Source organism: Chiloscyllium plagiosum, unplaced genomic scaffold (assembly GCF_037043375.1).
Source record: "Chiloscyllium plagiosum isolate Xiang-an unplaced genomic scaffold, Cpla_swu_hap1 HiC_scaffold_3, whole genome shotgun sequence".
In the NCBI taxonomy this organism is placed as follows: domain Eukaryota; kingdom Metazoa; phylum Chordata; class Chondrichthyes; order Orectolobiformes; family Hemiscylliidae; genus Chiloscyllium; species Chiloscyllium plagiosum.
Genome location: NW_028270141.1, coordinates 133,048,973 through 133,067,460, shown reverse-complemented (window position 1 = coordinate 133,067,460; position 18,488 = coordinate 133,048,973). Strand labels below are relative to the sequence as shown.

At 41.2% G+C, this 18,488-nt stretch overlaps 1 protein-coding gene across 2 annotated transcripts in view; it reads right to left on the bottom strand.

The window, feature by feature from the left end:
* The window catches only part of slc4a1ap (solute carrier family 4 member 1 adaptor protein), a 155,417-nt gene that overhangs the window by 54,340 nt on the left and 82,589 nt on the right, over positions 1 to 18,488 (bottom strand). For both annotated transcript variants that reach the window (XM_087983468.1, XM_043687239.2), the window contains exons 9-10: positions 10,324 to 10,513; positions 7,463 to 7,574 (exon numbers count right to left, since the gene is read on the bottom strand). In XM_087983468.1, the coding sequence (XP_087839594.1) occupies positions 7,463 to 7,574; positions 10,324 to 10,513 (302 nt within the window). The remainder of the gene's footprint in view (positions 1 to 7,462; positions 7,575 to 10,323; positions 10,514 to 18,488) is intronic.

The window sequence follows — 18,488 nt, the reverse complement described above, 5'->3', positions numbered from 1 at the left end:
CAACAGCTTGGCTAGGGGTGCAGCGGGTTTGGGAGCACAAATCTTCAGAACTATTGGCAGAATATTATCAAGGCCCATTGCCTTTGCAGTTTCAAGTGTTTCCAACCATTTTGTGGTACCATTTGAAGGAAATTGAACTGATTGAAGACTGGCATTTTTGATGCTGGGGACCTCTGGATGAGGCCAAGATGGATCATCCATTTGGTACTTTTGGCTGAAGATTATGCAAATGTTTCAGCTTTTTTTTTTGCATCGATCTTCTGGGCTCCCTCATCATTGAGAATGCAAGTATTTATGGAGCCTCCTTCTCTAGTGAGATGTTTAATTGTTCACCACCATTCATGACTGGATATGGACTGCAGAGCTTACATCTGATCCGTTAGTTGAGGAACTGCTTAATTCTGTCATATGTGCTCAGACAAGTTCAATAAATCCCAAGACATTTCTCTCTCTATGTCCTTGCTGACTTGGTATTCTTCATTTAAAAGCAGCTACTATCTATAAATTGGCTGTTGCATCTCAGAGTGACTACACTTCAAAAGTACTAAAGTTGCTATAAAGGGTTTTTGGTACATCCTAATGTTTTGAAAGACTCCATGTCATTGCAAGCCTATCATTCTTTTTATTCAGATAATTTTGCCCAAGGTTAACAGACATCAAATTGCAGCAATAGTAAAGCCCGTTATGTTAGCACAGTTACGATCTGCACTCAGATTACCCAAGGATCCAAAGCCACAGTTGCTGCAATTCTCTCTTAAGCATTCTGAGTCTATGTTTATTTATTTCATAATAGCCTGAAAGCATGCATCCACTTTCCAAAGAAAACATTAACGTTTTGTACCAATTTAGAAAAAAAACATTAAAATGCAAATTTTTCGCAAAACATTTTAAACCTATTGTTGTTCTTTAGAATTACAAAACAAAGCTCATAAAATTCAAGACTTTTTTTAAAACAATGGGAGTTAGAGTTTTCTATTTGTAAACATTCATTTTTTAAAAAAACACGCTTTTGAAAAAACGATGCATGATGTCTATGTATGGGAGAGCCACTGAATGTTCTCTATAGTTAAATGACTCTCTTTAATCACTGGGGTTCAAAGTGGCTCAATTAATTAGAGAAAAACCTTTTTATTGCCTGCTGTCTGTAAGGTTTATTCACTAAATGCCACTGAGTAGCATGAAACTAGTTACTAATGAGCCTGAGTACAGGGAAAATGATCTCCTGTTTTAGTAATCTTACTCAGCCAAGATATGGGAATAACTGATGTGTAAGTTGAAATCAGTCAGGTGTTCTTCTCAAATTTGATCGGAGGCATATTGTTAAGCAAGTTAGAGGATGTTCTTCTCAAAATATATCTCTGGTGTTCTTACAATGGAAGCACCTACTTTTGACATCAGGTACTCCAAATAGTCTATTCATCAACTAGCAACATTTGTCACCCTTCACCTTTGTTAATGCACCATTAAGTTAAAACTGAAAGATTAAAACAGATGTTCATATATTTGATTAGATTCCCTACAGTGTGGAAACTGTAGCTTTAGCTTTATTCAAAACCATATTTGCACATATCTAACACATTCCACATCCTTAGGGTGCCGCAAAAAGGTTTATCTACAGTGAAGCATTCAAAGTACCTGACTGAATTTCAGCTCTCAATTGAGGTGGGCACAAAAAGGGTGTGTGAAAATTAGTGCCTTCAGGTGGTGTGTTGATCTTACTGTTCCTGCTGGCATTTTTCCTTAGTTTGCAGATACATGCCACCTGATTTGGAAATAAGGCCAATAATTATCGGCTTACTGTCAGCTCATTGAGGGGCACTTTGGAATTTTGATGAAAACACATTGAGTAAGAGACTGTATTGGAGGTGACAACCTAATGGGGATGGTGTTATGGCCTCATCACTAACTTAGCAGGGCTCTTAAAAGGGGGCATAGTGAAGGACTATTGACACACAGGTTTCATTGGGTGGTAGAAGTTGTGCTGAGGGTAGTGCCTAGGGGCTTGGACAATGGAAGAGATTGTGACCCTCTCAACTTGGGGTTATAAGAGGAGCAGGTTAGGATCCAGAAATCATTGAGATTACAGCTAAATGCAAGTAAGGTAACAGTTGAAAACTGGATTACAGTTCTTTGATTTTTGGGCTGAATAGCAAGGAGAATCAACTTCCTCAGTAACAGAGACAGAGCTCTGGGCATGAGGCAGATGAAGGTCACTGAGATTTAAATCTTTGTCATGGAGGAATTCACAACTTGCAGTCCTACTTATCACGTCCTGCCAGTAGCTGTCAAACTCACCGAGTCCTTGAGCAACGTCTTTGGCTCCTTTCAAGAATCAGCAATGGACCACTTTATCTCACAGATCACAATGCCCTACATTTACTGGATAATAAATAACTTTCAAATAGATGGGGCCTTAGAGGCACAAAAGGCAGTGGGTTTTGTCTCCATTACTACAATTGCCATATTGCAGGGTATTATCTATTGTGTATGGGTGAATGGCCAGTGAGTTTCATCAATAATTGTAAGTATCTAGCTCCCTCAATGTTCATTTGGCTTGCAACTGCAGGTGCTTGCCTTTTGGGGCACCATGAGGTGCATACTCATTGTTCCAGTAGTTGCCATGACTCCTGCATTGTTGGCAGCCCAAAGCATCACAGTTCTCCACTCCACCCCCAAATCTTGTGTACGGAAGGTCGCGAACAAAGTTGTTCCTTAAAGAGATGGCGACTCACCTTCTGCCAAGACAGAATCACAGAGGCATGACAACCAAAGCTATATTTGTTCATAAGGACCACCATTGGGTTGGCCATTGGGCTACTGAATACATGGTTCTGGTGCCTGGACAGGTCAGGTGGCACCCTATGCACTGTTCCTCATACACGGTGGTGTCATTGCATTCTGCACAGTGACTGTTGCACTCACTATAACATGTTTAGATTTGATTAGATTACTCACAATGTGGAAACTGGCCCTTCGGCCCAACAAGTCCACACCAACCCGCCAAAGCGCAACCCACCCAGATCCGTTCCCCTACATTTACCCCTTCACCTAACACTATGGGCAATTTAGCATGGCCAATTCACCTAACCTTGTCTAGAAGGTTGTAGACCTTGAAATGATATAGCTCATCACAGCAATAGGGGGCAGGGATGTCATAAAGATATTGCAGAGTGAAGAGGTGCACCAGTCATGCTGATAGGTGGTGGGACTAGTGCAGTATTCAAGGGTATCATCAGTTCAGGACTCATCTACAATCAATTGAGCTTTCCTAACCCCACAGGGGTTGGCCTCTGGAAGCCATTTGGTTAGTCCGAGAACACTTTCACTGAAGATACAAATCATGAAATAATGAATACACATCTGTCCAGGTGTCTCACTGACCCCTTTCAAACTCTTTCCTTTCCTTCACCATGTCTTCCTTCTTTTCCAGTCTTACCAATGGAAAAGTGAAAGCTCACACTTATGAAATCATGTTGTCAATATTTATAGGGTATCTTAAAGGTGAAAAAGTGCACACTTACAAATGGGGCGTACTTCAGTGAACCACATGATGCTCTAGCAGATTTAATGCACTCTGTTCTCAGTGAACTCCAAGCCATGAGCTACATCTGATGGCCTCAGATAAGGCAGCAGCATCCTTCTCTTTGGCATCTGCCTGCAGCTGATAGCCATTGTTCTTGTCACCAAGTCCAAATTCACAGATGGTCCCTCAGAGGGATCAAAAAGACCACTGATGAAGAATGGTGGCTCCCTTGACCTCCTCAGTGACTGCCTCAGCCCTTCAATGGTGCTCTGGATTGGAGAGGATCACTAGCTGAGGTATAATTGGCATTCACTTGATGCACCATTGTGCACCCTGCACACTGTCCTGTTCTTACAGTCAAGAGGAGTGCTGCCATGTACAGTTTCTCACTCTCATTGCAAAAGCAATGTTCCAAGTCCTATGGTGATGCAAATAAACTGAATGAATTCCTTCATTCTCAGCCCACGACTGCTCGCTGCCGCAGGGTATTCTGATAAATAGGATAAGATATGCTGCAGTCGAAGTGGATCCCCTCTTTTATTTAGGAATCCTGAAGCTCAACATATGTGCCCAGGTGAGAATTTGGGGCTTTGCTCTTCATCCAGTATTGTCCTTTCTAACCACACATGAGGAACTACTAATGTCACTGTATCTCTATTAGTGAAGGTTGCACTCATAAGGTATGCTGGTGCTGGCTCTGCTGCCTCAGCCATAATCTATCTTCCTGGTGGTGTGGCAGGATGCAGATATGTCACTATGATCGAAACTTTAGGTGATACAAGGGAGATCATCATAAGAACTCTGGCAGAAGCCACTTAAGTGCTGAGGTGTCCCAATTCAGTTGCCCTTGGCATGTTGCAAGTTGGGTGGGATGGGCAATGCACTCCAACCCCTTCATCTACACATTGCAATAACTTTTCATTCTCTCCTCTGAGTTACCTTTCTCCATTGCTCACTTGGATCTACACAATCATGGCTGTTTTCATGGTAATGATGTGGTGAGCTGCAGCACACCCTCTCCAGTGACAGCCCTCTGCTGGTACTATTTGCCTATTTTCCTCATGCAAAGACAAAGATTAAGAAAGAAAGAGAAAATAAGCCCTGTTCATCCTTTTGACCAATGCCCTTACTCATAAACCTAGGAAGCTGCAGACACGGGTCTTTATCTGTGTTCAGACTCTAAGCCTAACTGAGGGGGAATGCAGTCTGTTCAAATAGTAAATACCCTGGACTGTGCTCAGGAACAGCATGTACTATCAGGCTGAGGAAAACTGAATAGTCAGAGGCTTGCCAGAGACTCAGGATGCACTCATCTTACCAGAATGAAGATCACTGCACTTTTTCTTGTATTGCTTCAGGCTACATTTCTGTTGCTTATTGTTTTGCCCAGTGACTGTTTTGTGAGGCTGCGTGGGATTCCCCTTCTTCTCTCTGGAAAGAGGCCTCCCTCTTCTCTCACGACCTCCAGGAGGATGTATGAGTCAGCATTTGAAAACCAAGAAGCATACCTCTACCTCAAGATCTGATCCTCTCTCTCAGGTTCTTGAACATTTTATTTCCCCAGACATCTGCCACAATTGGTTTAAACCAGGCTTGCACTTCAGTAATCCTGTCTGCATCCTGCACTCATTGACATGTTCACTCAATCTGCTCTTCAGTCAATTAGTCCGCCACTGGAAAACATGTGGGCTGTGGCAACTTGCTCCTGAATCAGTTCTAAACCCAGAGGCACCATACTGCCCATCATCATTATTTTATCTCACTGGGGAGCCTAAAACACTCCTCTACAGGGGACAATTTCATAATAAAAGGGATTCCTACTTAAGGTGGAGATTAGGGTGAATTTCACATGTCAAAGGGTCATTAAGTGTATGGAATTCTCTCCTCCAGAGCACAGTGGAGGCTGCGTCTTTGAGTACATTCATGGTTGAGTTGGACAGATTTTGGGAGGGAGGCAGGGAGTTAAGGAATGATCAGCTATGACCTTCTTGAACGGTGGAGCAGACCCACTGGGCGAAAAAGCCTGCTTCTGCTCCTATTTCTTGTCATTCTCTGTTATTACACCCCCCCCCCCTCCAAGTTCAGACATCCATGCTTAATTTGATTCTCCCAACATTGAATCCATTTCCTTTCTCCTTTTGACTCTCCTTGATTTTGAGGAGAGTCTTGCTGATTAAAAATAAGGTAACTGAAGCTTAGTAATGAAGGAAGCAGTGTGATACAACCCGGTTAATTTCCAAAATGCTATCACATGTCAAAAGTAGGAAGTGAACTCAGCCAGAGGGCTCAAAAAGTAAATGGAAAGAATGCTGATTTGTAACAACAGCAATAAACATATTTAAACACGCAAGATCTGAAACTTTGTGCAAAAACAATCCACTTTATCTTCCCTAATCCTTTTGCTATTTATAAGGAAACGAACGACTATCAGATATAGATGTGACTTTGGCTTGGCTTACTTCGAAACTCACCATGCTATGAAGAGATGAAAACTAAACGCAGCAGTTAAAAACAAAAACTACTGAGGTGTGAGCAAAGCTTCGATTTACCAGCCAAAATCAAGCAGCTAAGTCATTTAGTCCTACAATGAATATCTAGTTAACTGTCAGCGAGAGGGAAAGAGGAGGCAATAATTAGTAGCCACAGTAAGATCCTTACAGTAACCATTGGAAACACAGACACAGCTTATTTTACCCTGTGGCTCAGTCCAATCTCATAAGTAATTTAAAGTTCTGCAGCTAAAAAGGTTTACTACCTCTTTAGCTATCAATAATTCAGATGATAGATTTTCGTGTTAAATAATCAAGCTTCTTGTCATGCTGCATAAATATCTCATTTTACAACCAGAGCGGCCTGTGGGGGGTTTTAAATTCTTAAACACACAGTGATCCAATTTGTTTTTACTGAGGCACTCATCTTTAAATCACTGCTACAGGAGAAAGGGGGAGAAAACACCAATATTTTGCCAGTTTGCTTGATAAAAAAAAATGTAGGAAGATTTGGCAAAGGAGCCCTCAGGTATCATCAAGGCCACCTTATTTAAAAGAAAGAGAGGCATTTTGCATTTTTAATTGGTTTGGACACCCAGCAATTCACAGCCAAGGATGTGATGTATTACTGTACTCACCTCCAGGAATGGCACAGTAGGTTTGAAGGCCTACTCTACTTACTCATTTGTTCAAAATTTCTCTTGATCCTGTGCTTTTGACAAAGAAAGTACTCATGTGGAATGGGAACATTGGCAAGGCCCTAGATTAGATTCCCTACACTGTGGAACACAGGTCCTTCAGTGCAACAAGTCCACACTGACCCTCCAAAGAGTAACCCACCCCGGCCCATTTCCCTCTGATTAATGCATGTAACACAATGGCAACACCAATTCACCTGACCTGCACACCTTTGGACTGTGGGAAGAAACCCACGCAAACACAGGGAGAATGTGCAAATTCCACACAGACAGTTGCCTGAGGAAGGAATCGAACCAGGTCCCTGTGCTGTGAGGCAGCAGTGCTAACTACTGAGCCACCTATTCAACTGAATGGTCAGTTTCTATACTGTAAGTACTATGCAATTGACTTTAAAGGGTTGCTGAGTTCAGCAAAGTCTCAGAATAAAACTGACAAAGATAGTTTATACTGATGCTCGATTGGGTTAATGACAGTATCTGCACAACTGTTCATTTAACTCCTTCATCAGATCTCGGTAACTCTTTTAAATTGGAGCCTTGGCAAGGTCGACACTCATTCTCAACAAAATTTAAATTTAAATAGATATAAACAGATGGAATAGATTAACCAGTGAATCTTCCATGGCATTGCTTTGATTGCCTAGTTGTTAAAAGAATATTTATGTCCCGGTAGTAGTAGTCAATTTATGTCAACAGCAAAGCGTGTAGAGTAACTTCTTCATTAGAAAAAAATCATATTTCACTTCACTTACCCCAATGGTGCCTGTCTTCAGTTTATACTTTTTTCCGCCCTTCATTGCCCCAAACATGGGCACAGCAATTTTCTTAGGTTTGGGTTCTGCGTCTCCAGCCTGACTTGCAATCCTTGGAATGAAACGTTTTCTTTTAAACTTAAATCATCTTCAATACCTTTCCCAAGTTGTATTATCCAATTAAACTTTTAAGTAGCAGGAATTTCAGCTCATGCAAGTTGTATATCTATATTCATTCTCATTCTGAAACTTATCTTTTTATATAAGAGTTTTCCAATACCCAATACTGCCCCCTGCAGAATAAGAAGCTTAAACAGAGACTTTGTAACTCTCACTAATGCCATTTTTGGTATTAAATAAAAACCAAACATTCTAAAGAGCTCCATGAAGTGGGACTTTAGGTAATGAAATCAGGAACTCTCCAAACCAGCAGTGGTCTGTTGGAGATTGTCAGACTGGAGAGCCACAACTCGACTTTGCATCCTTGGGCTGGGGTTGAGGCATCAGTTTATTATTAACAATTAGCTTTGCTACAAGTACATAATTGTTGGGTGAGGATTGAATCAGATCAGATCAGAATTAATGAAATAGCCTGTCAACAACCCATCTGGAAAAAATACTCCCTTAACGTATGGAACTGCACCTCCTCACAAGTCATCACCATCTTCAGGATTAGCATGGATGACGTCCCTGATGACTGAAAAGTTAAATACTGAGCAGCTGAATCATAAAGCGTCAGCTGTAGTACGGTTGGTAGCAATCCTGTATCACAGTCAGAAAGACAGAGTTCAAGTCTTACTCCAGAGACAACAGCACAAAACCTTGCATAGCATTAAAATTGTGCTACGAGAGGAAACTGTATGAAGGACAGAGAATTCAGATTGTGCATGCACATGTGGGAATGATTATTTACAGGATTATTAAAAGAAGTTCTCCATCAAATGATTAATCAAGTTGAATTTGATATCCAAAGCCAAGTTATGAGAAGCTAAAATTCCAACAGCTACCATTAAAAATTAGAAAATCTACTGACATCTTATGGTTCAGTTATATCATCTTCAAATACTGCAATGAGTGACTGTTGAATTGCTTTAGGTGTCAATATGAGATGGTAACAGGTAGGGAATTTCAAGATTTTTATTCAGATTGGTAGAGACAAATGGTGCATGTCTTAGTCAAAATAGTGTTTTCTTTGAGTTGAGCATGCAGGTAAAAGCACCACTTCAGTCTTGCTGATCTTTGCCCACTTGATGGTAGAAGTCAAAAGGTTACTCCCTCCAAGATCCTAGCCTCTGATCTGGTTTTGCAGCCACAGTATTTAAATGACTAGTCCAGTTTGGTTTCTGGTCAATGGAAACCCTCAGTATGTTGATGTTGGGGGACTCAGCAATGTTAATATCACTGTATGTCAAGGGGCAATGGTTAAATGGTCTCTTGTTGGAAATGATAAGTGCCTCGCACCCGTGTGACACAAATATTACTCATCAGCCCAAGTCTGGATGTTGTCCAGGTCTTCCTGCATTTGGATATAGACTGTTTCAGTATCTGAGGTGCCCCAAATGGTGCTGAACATTGTGTAAACATTGCCTGATCTTATCAGACATTGATGAAGCAGCTGAAGATGGTTAAATTGACTCCAGCTAGGGTTCTTTGATGCTAAACTCAGTCAAATGCTGCCTTGATGTCAAGACCAGTCACTTTCTTCTCACCTCCTGAGTTCAGTTCTTTTGTCTATATTTGTCCCAAGATGCACAATTAGCTAAGGTTGCTAGATTAGGGTTTAAAGTATGGAAAGATTAGCCCTGTTTCTTGCTATTCCAAAGTAATCTTGTTGAGATTCTATTTTCTAAATGTCAATTCTAGTATTAAATGAATCTAAGTAAATTGCAGACAGTATTTTCAAAGCCCCATTGCCAGCATCTGGGCTTTGAGCAGCACATCGGGAACACACCGTATTCCCTCAAAAGTTCTGCCCATGAATGTCAATGGCAGGAGGTTCACCAATGATTTTCCAAAACTTTAAGGCCTGGATGCATTAAGGTCTCAAGAAAATTCCTCTCCATTCTTGAAAATTTGAAGCAAGTTGAAGCTTTGTGATGCAAAATTACTCATTATTCAGAGAAGTGGGATATTTGATAGGCCTTTTGTTTCTTTCTCACTCCCACCTGAGGTTACCTAAATAAATAGTGAGATGAAATTAGATGTTGATAAAATGTGAAGCTGGAAAAGCAGAGCAGGTCAGGCAGCATTGGAGGAGCAGGAAAGTTAACATTTAAGATCGGCACCCTTCATCAGAACTCATTAGGACTCAATTAGATGTTCCTTGTTTCACCATTCGGTAATACTATCACGTATAGTAGCTTATATTCCTTTGAGGACAGAAAATTAAAGGGCGATTTAATGAAGATGATTAACGAGTTGATAAAGGGAAGCTATTTCCTCCAGTGGGGAAGTTCAGAACAATGGAGTGTGACAATATCATCGTCATTAGGAGAAAATCAGGAAGCATTTTTCATACATAGGAAATTTCAAACCTTGTCTCCAAATAAAGTCTTGAGAGACTGGGTAGGGCAGGGTGAGTACCAATACCAGAAATGATGGATTTTTCTTATCAAGGGGTATCATGGGGTATGGATCAAGATGGGTAAATGAAGTTAAGCTACAGATGAGTCACAATCTAAATGAATGGTGAAACAGTTATGAGAGGTTAAATGGCCTAGACATGTTCCTCCTTTTGGCAATGAGGGATTAGCAGCGTTGTTCAAGTGCAGAGGGCAAACATTATCTATCTACTGATGTAACCATATGTAGATTGAATGACAACACTGCAATAAAAGTTTAGGACTGCATACTTGACTTACTCCATTTTCAGCTCCGGTAGACCTGCTGGTGTCACTATCTTTATTAGTTTCTGTAGCCTTTGCTGCTCCCTCTTCAGTTCAAAGGATTTAATGTGCAATTTCTTTCGAGTGACGCTATCTACTGTTGCTCCTGTTCGGATCTTGGTCATGAAGGCATCCAAAGGATCTTCCCCAGGGGCTTGCATACAGTCTGTGATGAAAATGACAGCACAGTTTAAAGATAAGCATTTGAATCCTTATTAAATTGATAACAATCTGAATGATTAAACTCAAGATCTAGTATTGATAAACTAGTTTGTCTTTATATTCCCCATACTTTGTGCACTTATTTGGATACTGCACCCATTTCACAGGACAGATAAGAATTCAAAAGTTAGTTTGATCCATCACAATTCAATCAAAATGACTCAAAAATCTACCTGTCTCCTTCTCCAGAGTTTCACATCACAGAATGATTGCTCTTTGCAAAGCAGTTCCAGATACACAAGATGCAGACAATCTCACTATCTCTACTATCTCACTGTCTTCCTGAAACACTTCTCTTGGTTGCAAAATGCTAGATACTTTGTTGAATTTAGAACATAGAACAGAGAACAATACAGCACAGAACAAAATCGCAATTGATACACAAAGTCCAAACATTGTACCTTGTTGCTTTATAGCTGTATATCCCTTTTCTAAAGCTTTTCACCTTATATGGTAACTTCATACCCCATTTTATTTTAAGGCCATAAAATGTGGCAGAATAGACAATAGGTGCAGGAATGGGCCATTCGGCCCTTCGAGCCAACACCACCATTCATGAGGATCGTGATTCTTGATTGGTAAGGGGATCAAGGTTATGGGGAGCAGGCAGAATACGGTTGAGAAATAAATTAGCCATGATCGAACAGCAGTGGAGACTTGATGGGTTGAATGGCCTAATTCTGCTTCTATTTCTTATGGCTTTATTCATTTGCCTTCGCTTCCTTACCCATACACATTTTGCTTTTTAAATATTCATGTAATTCCCTTAAAAAAAGCTACTACAAATTATGCACATTCTACTGTTTTTAGTACAATCCTCACAGCATATCAACACTGTTCATTTGGTGATGATCTATTGCAAACCAACCATGAAAACTTTTCCTTACCCTCATCATCAACATATCTGAATTATGGTAAAATTGTGGGGATTCCTTTTTAACTTTTCTTTTGTTCATAAAAGCGACATCCATTTTTTTCAAGTTTCTGCCTCATACCTTATCCTGCGTATTGATTAGAATAGCGCTCCATGACTGAGGCACCTTTTTGCAGTAGGGGACCCAACTATGTTGAATCAAAACAGGCAAGACTAACTGGGTCATATATCCTATACCTGATGATACCTAGCCGGCAATCTATTCAATAATTTGCACAAGTTTAGCATCCCATCATTGCTTTTGTACTCTGTACCACTATTTATAAAACAGAAGAGCTTTTACGAAGGTTTTCCTTCATCAAAAGGACCTCTTTTCAAGAACTATGGATCCGACTTCTGTATTGCTTAGTGTATGATCACCATTATTCTGTCGCCTAAAATGATTGACTTCACCTTGCTCCACATTAACTTTATTACCTGGTGTCCATTGAAATAAAAACCATTGACTTCAGAATAAGAAAGAAGTCTCATATCTGTTGCGTAGGAATTATTCTGAAAATTGAATTTTACAAAGTGCTTTTAGTAACAAGGAACGGATACTTGACCTGACCAATCTTTTTTCCTTTGACTGATCACAACACCACCTATTAACACTATATCCCTCAATCCTTTCCTCCTCCTGTACAATTATCCCATTACTTGCCGAAACCATTTACATAATCTACTTCATTTCTTTCGCTGATGATTTAGATTAGATGATTCCCTACAGTGTGGAGACAGGCCCTTCAGTCCAACAAGTCCACACTGACCCTCCGAAGAGCAACCCACCCAGACCCATTTCCCTCTGACTAATGCATCTAACACTATGGGCAATTTATAATGACCAATTCATCTAACCTGCACATCTTTGGATTGTGGGAGGAAACCGGAGCAGCTGGAGGAAACCCACGCAGACACGGGGAGAAACTCCACAGACAGTCGCCCAAGGCTGGAATGGAACCCGGGTCCCTGGTGTTGTGAGGCAACAATGCTAACCACTGAGTCACCATGCCGCCAGTTCCTACTTTTTTTTTCCCCTTTCCTGATTCATTGTTACTTACATTTATTAAACTTTGGGTGAAAAAGCTTTATCCCTTTTAGTTTGAAATTCCTCCTTTCCAAATTTGCATCGTCAAACGTTTGAGACTTTCACCCCTGAGTAACTTGTCCAGATTACTGACCACATGGGTCCTGTACAGACTTCAAGGAAATCATTAAAGACTCCACAATGAAGCTTTTCTAATGCTGAGTAATTGAAAACTTCAAGGCAATCTCTCATAGCATGGCAGCTGTGGAAAACATGCAACAGGGCAAAAATTGTGGATATTCAAAGGGATAAATTTCTGTGCATTAAAAGGATTTGTGGAGTGGAACATTTTTTAGAACCATTATTCCTTTAGGATACACTACTCATCATACAATTCATCGACTGATTGTGGAAAGATGTGGGTGGAGGAAAAGGGAAGAACAGACAGGAGCGGGAGGAAGAGTGCGAGTGTGTGGGGCACAGTTGGTATTGAGATTTATTATCATGCTGTTCCTGTCTGCAACAGGAGCTTAGGTAACAAATCGCCTGGAGGTCAATCAATAAGATGATGCATGGCAACCTCCACAAAGCACAACCAAGGGCAGATTTAAACTTAGAATTGTTTTGCTCTGAGAGATTCATTCAAAACTAAACAGCAGAACTTAATCTGCGTTTCATTGAGATGCACAATGCAGAATTTTATACTAGTCGTCTTTTGTCAGATTAAGTTTTGTGATCCACTGCAGAATCTTAATTGAGACATGTAAAAACACAAATAAATACAAAGTTAGCTACATTCAAATGTGCCCCTTTTCACATCAATTAATATGTTCTGCTATATGTTTTTAAAATGTTTCAATGACAAAAATTGTATTTTCCCTACAAATAAAATGTTACTGTCGGTGTTGAAACCAATGCATAGGAGTATTTTGAATTAAAACTATGTGCAGAAATACATTTTGACTCATTCTAATTGCCTGTAGACAGGGCTATTATGAAACAGAGTCATTAAGCTGTACAGTATGGAAACAGACCTTTTGGTCCAACTCATCCAGGCTAACCAGATATCCTAAATTAATCTAGTCCCATTTGCCAGCATTTACCTATATCCCTCGAAACCCTATCTATTCATATACCCATCCAGATGCCTTTTAAATGTTCCAATGAACCAGCCTCCAACACTTCCTCTGGCAGCTCATTCCATCCATGTACAACCCTCTGAAAAAACTGCCCCTTAGGTCGCTTTTAGATTTTTAAGCTTAAACCTATGCCCTCTAGTTCTGGACTGCCCCACCCCAGAAAGACATTGTCTATTTATGTTATCCATGCCCCTCATGATTTTATAAACCTCTGCAAGGTCACCCCTCAGCCTCTGATGCTCCAGGGAAAATAGCCCCAGCCTATTAAGCCTCTCCTGATAGATTAAACCTTTCAACCTTGGCAACATGATTATAAACTTTTTCTGAGCCCTTTCAAGTATCATAACATCCTTCCTGTAGCGGGGAGATGAGAATTGAGTGCAGTATTTCAAAAGTGACCTAACCAATGTTCTGCACATTGACCTCTCAACTTCTATACTCAATGCACTGACCAATAAAGGCAAGCACACCAAATGTCTTCTGCTGCGCAAATCCACTTTCAAAGAACTATGAACCTGCACTCCAAGGTCTCTTTGTTCAGCAACACTGACATGTTTCCTGTTAGGCAACTGACATCTGGCAGTACCCATCCTGTCCCTCCCTCATCCCTATATTATTCTATGTGAACTTCTGACTACCCTACTCCAGTAGCTAGCATTCAGATGTGAACCATTGCAATGAGAGTCAGCAGACCCTTTATTTATGGGTTTCATCATAGCAAGGCTTCATGCTACTTTTTCTCCTAACCCTTTCCAGAATAAAATATTGCTGGAAGGGCACCTAATGACATGCTGAATGAGATTCTTTCCCAATAACACTAATAACTGGGGTTCTTTCTGGGGAAGGTGGGACCTCTATAAACAGGATGGTCTACACCTGAACCTGAGGGGCACCAGTATCCTTGGCGGGAGGTTTGCTAGTGCTCTTGGGGGGGGGGTTTAAACTAACTCTGCAGGGGCATGGGAACCTAGATTGTAGCTTTAGGGTGCAGGACCTGGAGTGTAGGGAGGTTAGGAACATGGCATCAATCTCAAAGGAGGGTGCCTGTAAATAGGAAAGTGGCTTGAAGTGTGTATACTTCAATGCAAGAAGTATACGAAATAAGGTAGGTGAACTTGCAGCGTGGCTTGGTACCTGGAACTTCGATGTTGTGGCTATTACGGAGACATGGGTAGAACAGGGACAGGATTGACAGTTGCAGGTTCCAGGGTTTAAATGTTTTAGTAGGGTCAGAGGTGGGGGTAAAAGAGGGGGAGGTGTGGCATTGCTTGTCAAAGATAGTATTACAGCAGTGGAAAGGACGATGGATGAGGACTTGCCATCTGAGGTAGTTTGGGCTGAGGTTAGGAATAGGAAAGGTGAGGTCACCCTGTTAGGAGTTTTCTCCAGGCCTCCTAATAGTCCTAGAGACGTAGAAGAAAGGATTGCGAGGATGATTCAAGAGAAGAGTGAAAGTAATAGGGTGGTTGTTATGGGGGACTTTAACTTTCCTGATATTCATTGGGAAAGCTATAGCTCTAGTTCGTTAGATGGGTCGGTGTTTGTCCAATGTGTGCAGAATGGTTTCCTGACACAATATGGAGATAGGCCAACAAGACGTGAGGTCATACTGGATTTGGTTCTGGGTAACGAATCAGGCCAGGTGTTAGAATTAGAGGTAGGTGAGCACTTTGGGGACAGTGACCACAATTCGGTGACTTTTACTCTAGTGATGGAGAGGGATAAGTGTGCACTGCAGGGCAAGAGTTATAGCTGGGGGCAGGGAAATTATGATGCGGTGAGGCATGACTTAGGATGCGTGGCTCGGAAAAGTAGGTTTCAAGGCAAGGGCGTAATTAATATGTGGAGCTTGTTCAAGGAGCAACTATTGAGTGTCCTTGATAAGTATGTACCTGTCAGGCAGGGAGGAAAGGGTCATGTGAGGGAGCCGTGGTTTAATAAGGAATTGGAATCCCTTGTTAAATGGAAGAGGGCGGCCTATGTAAAGATGAAGCGTGAAGGTTCAATTGGGGCGATTGAGAGTTATAAAGGTAGCCAGGAAGGACCTGAAGAGAGAGCTAAGAGCAGCAAGGAGGGGACATGAAAGGTCCTTAGTTGGTAGGATTAGGGAAAACCCTAAGGCTTTCTATAGGTATGTCAGGAATAAAAGAATGACTAGGGTAGAATAGGTCCAGGAGAAAGTGAGGTCTGCAGACGCTGGAGATCAAAGCTGAAACTTTATTGCTGGGACAGCACAGCAGGTCAGGCAGCATCTAGGGATGCTGCCTGACCTGCTGTGCTGTTCCAGCAATAAAGTTTCAGCTAGAATAGGTCCAGTCAAGGATAGTAGTGGGAAGTTGCGTGTGGAGGCTGAAGAGATTGGGGAGACACTGAATGAATATTTTTCGTCAGTATTCACTCAGGAACAGGACATTGTTGCCGATGTGAATACTGAGTCACAATTAAGTAGAATGAATGGCTTTGAGGTATGTAGGGAAGAGGTGTTGGAAATTCTGGAAAGGGTGAAAATAGATAAGTCCCCTGGGCCTGATGGAATTTATCCTAGGATTCTCTGGGAAGCAAGGGAGGAGATTGCAGAGCCATTGGCCTTGATTTTTATATCCTCGTTGTCTACAGGAATAGTGCCAGAAGACTGGAGGCTAGCAAATGTGGTTCCCTTGTTCAAGAGGGGGAGTAGGGATAACCCTAATAACTATAGGTCGGTGAGTCTCACTTCTGTTGTGGGCAAAGTCTTAGAGAGAATTGTGAGGGATAGGATTTATGAACATCTAGATAGGAATAATGTGATCAAGGATAGTCAGCATGGTTTTGTGAAGGGCAGGTCGTGCCTTACAAACCTTATTGAATTCTTTGAGAAGGTGACTAAGGAGGTGGACGAGGGGAAAGTGGTGTATATGGATTTTAGTAAGGCGTTTGATAAGGTTCCCCATGGTAGGCTACTTCAAAAAATACGGAGGTATGGCATTGAGGGTGAGTTGGAGGTTTGGATTAGGAATTGGCTGGCTGGAAGAAGACAGAGGGTAGTAGTTGATGGCAAAGGTTCATCTTGGAGTGCCGTTACTAGCGGTGTTCCGCAAGGATCTGTTTTGGGACCATTGCTGTTTGTCATTTTTATAAATGACCTGGAGGAAAGGCTAGAAGGTTGGGTGAGCAAGTTTGCGGATGATACGAAAGTCGGAGGAGTTGTTGACAGTGAGGAAGGATGTGGCAGGTTACAGCGGGATATAGATAAGCTGCAGAACTGGGCAGAAAGGTGGCAAATGGAGTTCAATGTAGCTAAGTGTGAGGTGATTCACTTTGGTAAGAGTAACAAAAAGATGGGGTACTGGGCTAACGGTCGGATACTTGGTAGTGTGGATGAGCAGAGGGATCTTGGTGTCCATGTACACAGATCTCTAAAAGTTGCCACCCAGGTAAATAGTGCTGTGAAGAAGGCATATGGCGTACTGGCTTTTATTGGTAGAGGAATTGAGTTCCGGAGTCCTGAGATCATGTTGCAGTTGTATAAGACTCTGGTGCGGCCGCACCTGGAGTATTGTGTGCAGTTTTGGTCGCCATACTATAGGAAGGATGTGGAGGCACTGGAACGGGTGCAGAGGAGGTTTACCAGGATGTTGCCTGGTATGGTAGGAAGATCGTATGAGGAAAGGCTGAGGCACTTGGGGTTGTTTTCATTGGAGAAAAGAAGGTTTAGGGGTAACTCTGATTTCTCTCCACAAATGCTGACAGACCCGCTGAGATTTTCCAGCAATTTCTGATTTTGTTTCTGATTTCCAGTGTTCACAATTCTTCGACTTTTCTTCGTTTAATGTAACTATTCTGGTGCTTCCTGCCCAAATCAAAGCTGGAGATGCAATTGACAGAGGAAGCCCCACCATAAAGATAATTCTGTGAAGAAATACTAATTAACATCCTTTGGTCTTGGATTCTTTATGAAGTTGCTTCAGTCAACATTTTTTCTTCTCAGCCAACACATTAAAGCACATTAATGATGCTTGTGGGATATAGCTGAGAACAATTTGGCTGCCTCATATTGTCTTTAAGAAAACATTTTAGACTACTCTGAAATACTGTGGGATATCCTGAAAGCACAAAAAGTGCTATACAAATGCAAGTTCTTTCCTCTTGATTTTATTTTCCAAAATAATTAAACAAAAGATTCACATTTATAAAGTGCTTCCTCATGTAAAGTATTTTACTGACAATGATTTACTTTTGAAATGTAGTCCTTCATAATGTAATCACCTGCACACAGCAAACTTTCATGAACAGTAGCCTGCGTTCCTTTGGTGGCATTGAGGCAGGAATATTGGCCCAGATGTTGGAAAAAACCTTTTGCTTCTCAATTAAAAAAAACCCACAAAATCGGTGACATCCACCTAAACACAGGCCCATTTTGTTGCTTAACACTTAATTTGAATAATAGTATCTCTATGAATGCAGTATTCTCTCAGAATTGCACTGAAAAGTTCAACTTAGAACCACTTGTGACCTAATCGGTGAAAACTTGTAACTTCCCAGCCTTCAACTTTGGCAGATCACAGCAATCTTACAATTGGTTTGCTGAGACAGCTACTGAGGCTGACTGCAAAAGTTGGATGATCATTAGTACATAATGTGAGTAACTATTTAACATTAGCTCTTTATGTTCAGATTTTTCACAGTGCCAGACTTAACAGTAATATCTTTTTCCTTCAACCAACACCACCTAAATAAGACTAAATTGTTATTATTTAATGATCATGCTTAGCATCTTGATTGTGCAAGAATGGCTGCAGTTTTTACATGCATCCCAATTCTTGTTGTGCAAAGTATCTTGGGAGAATTTGAAAGATGGAAT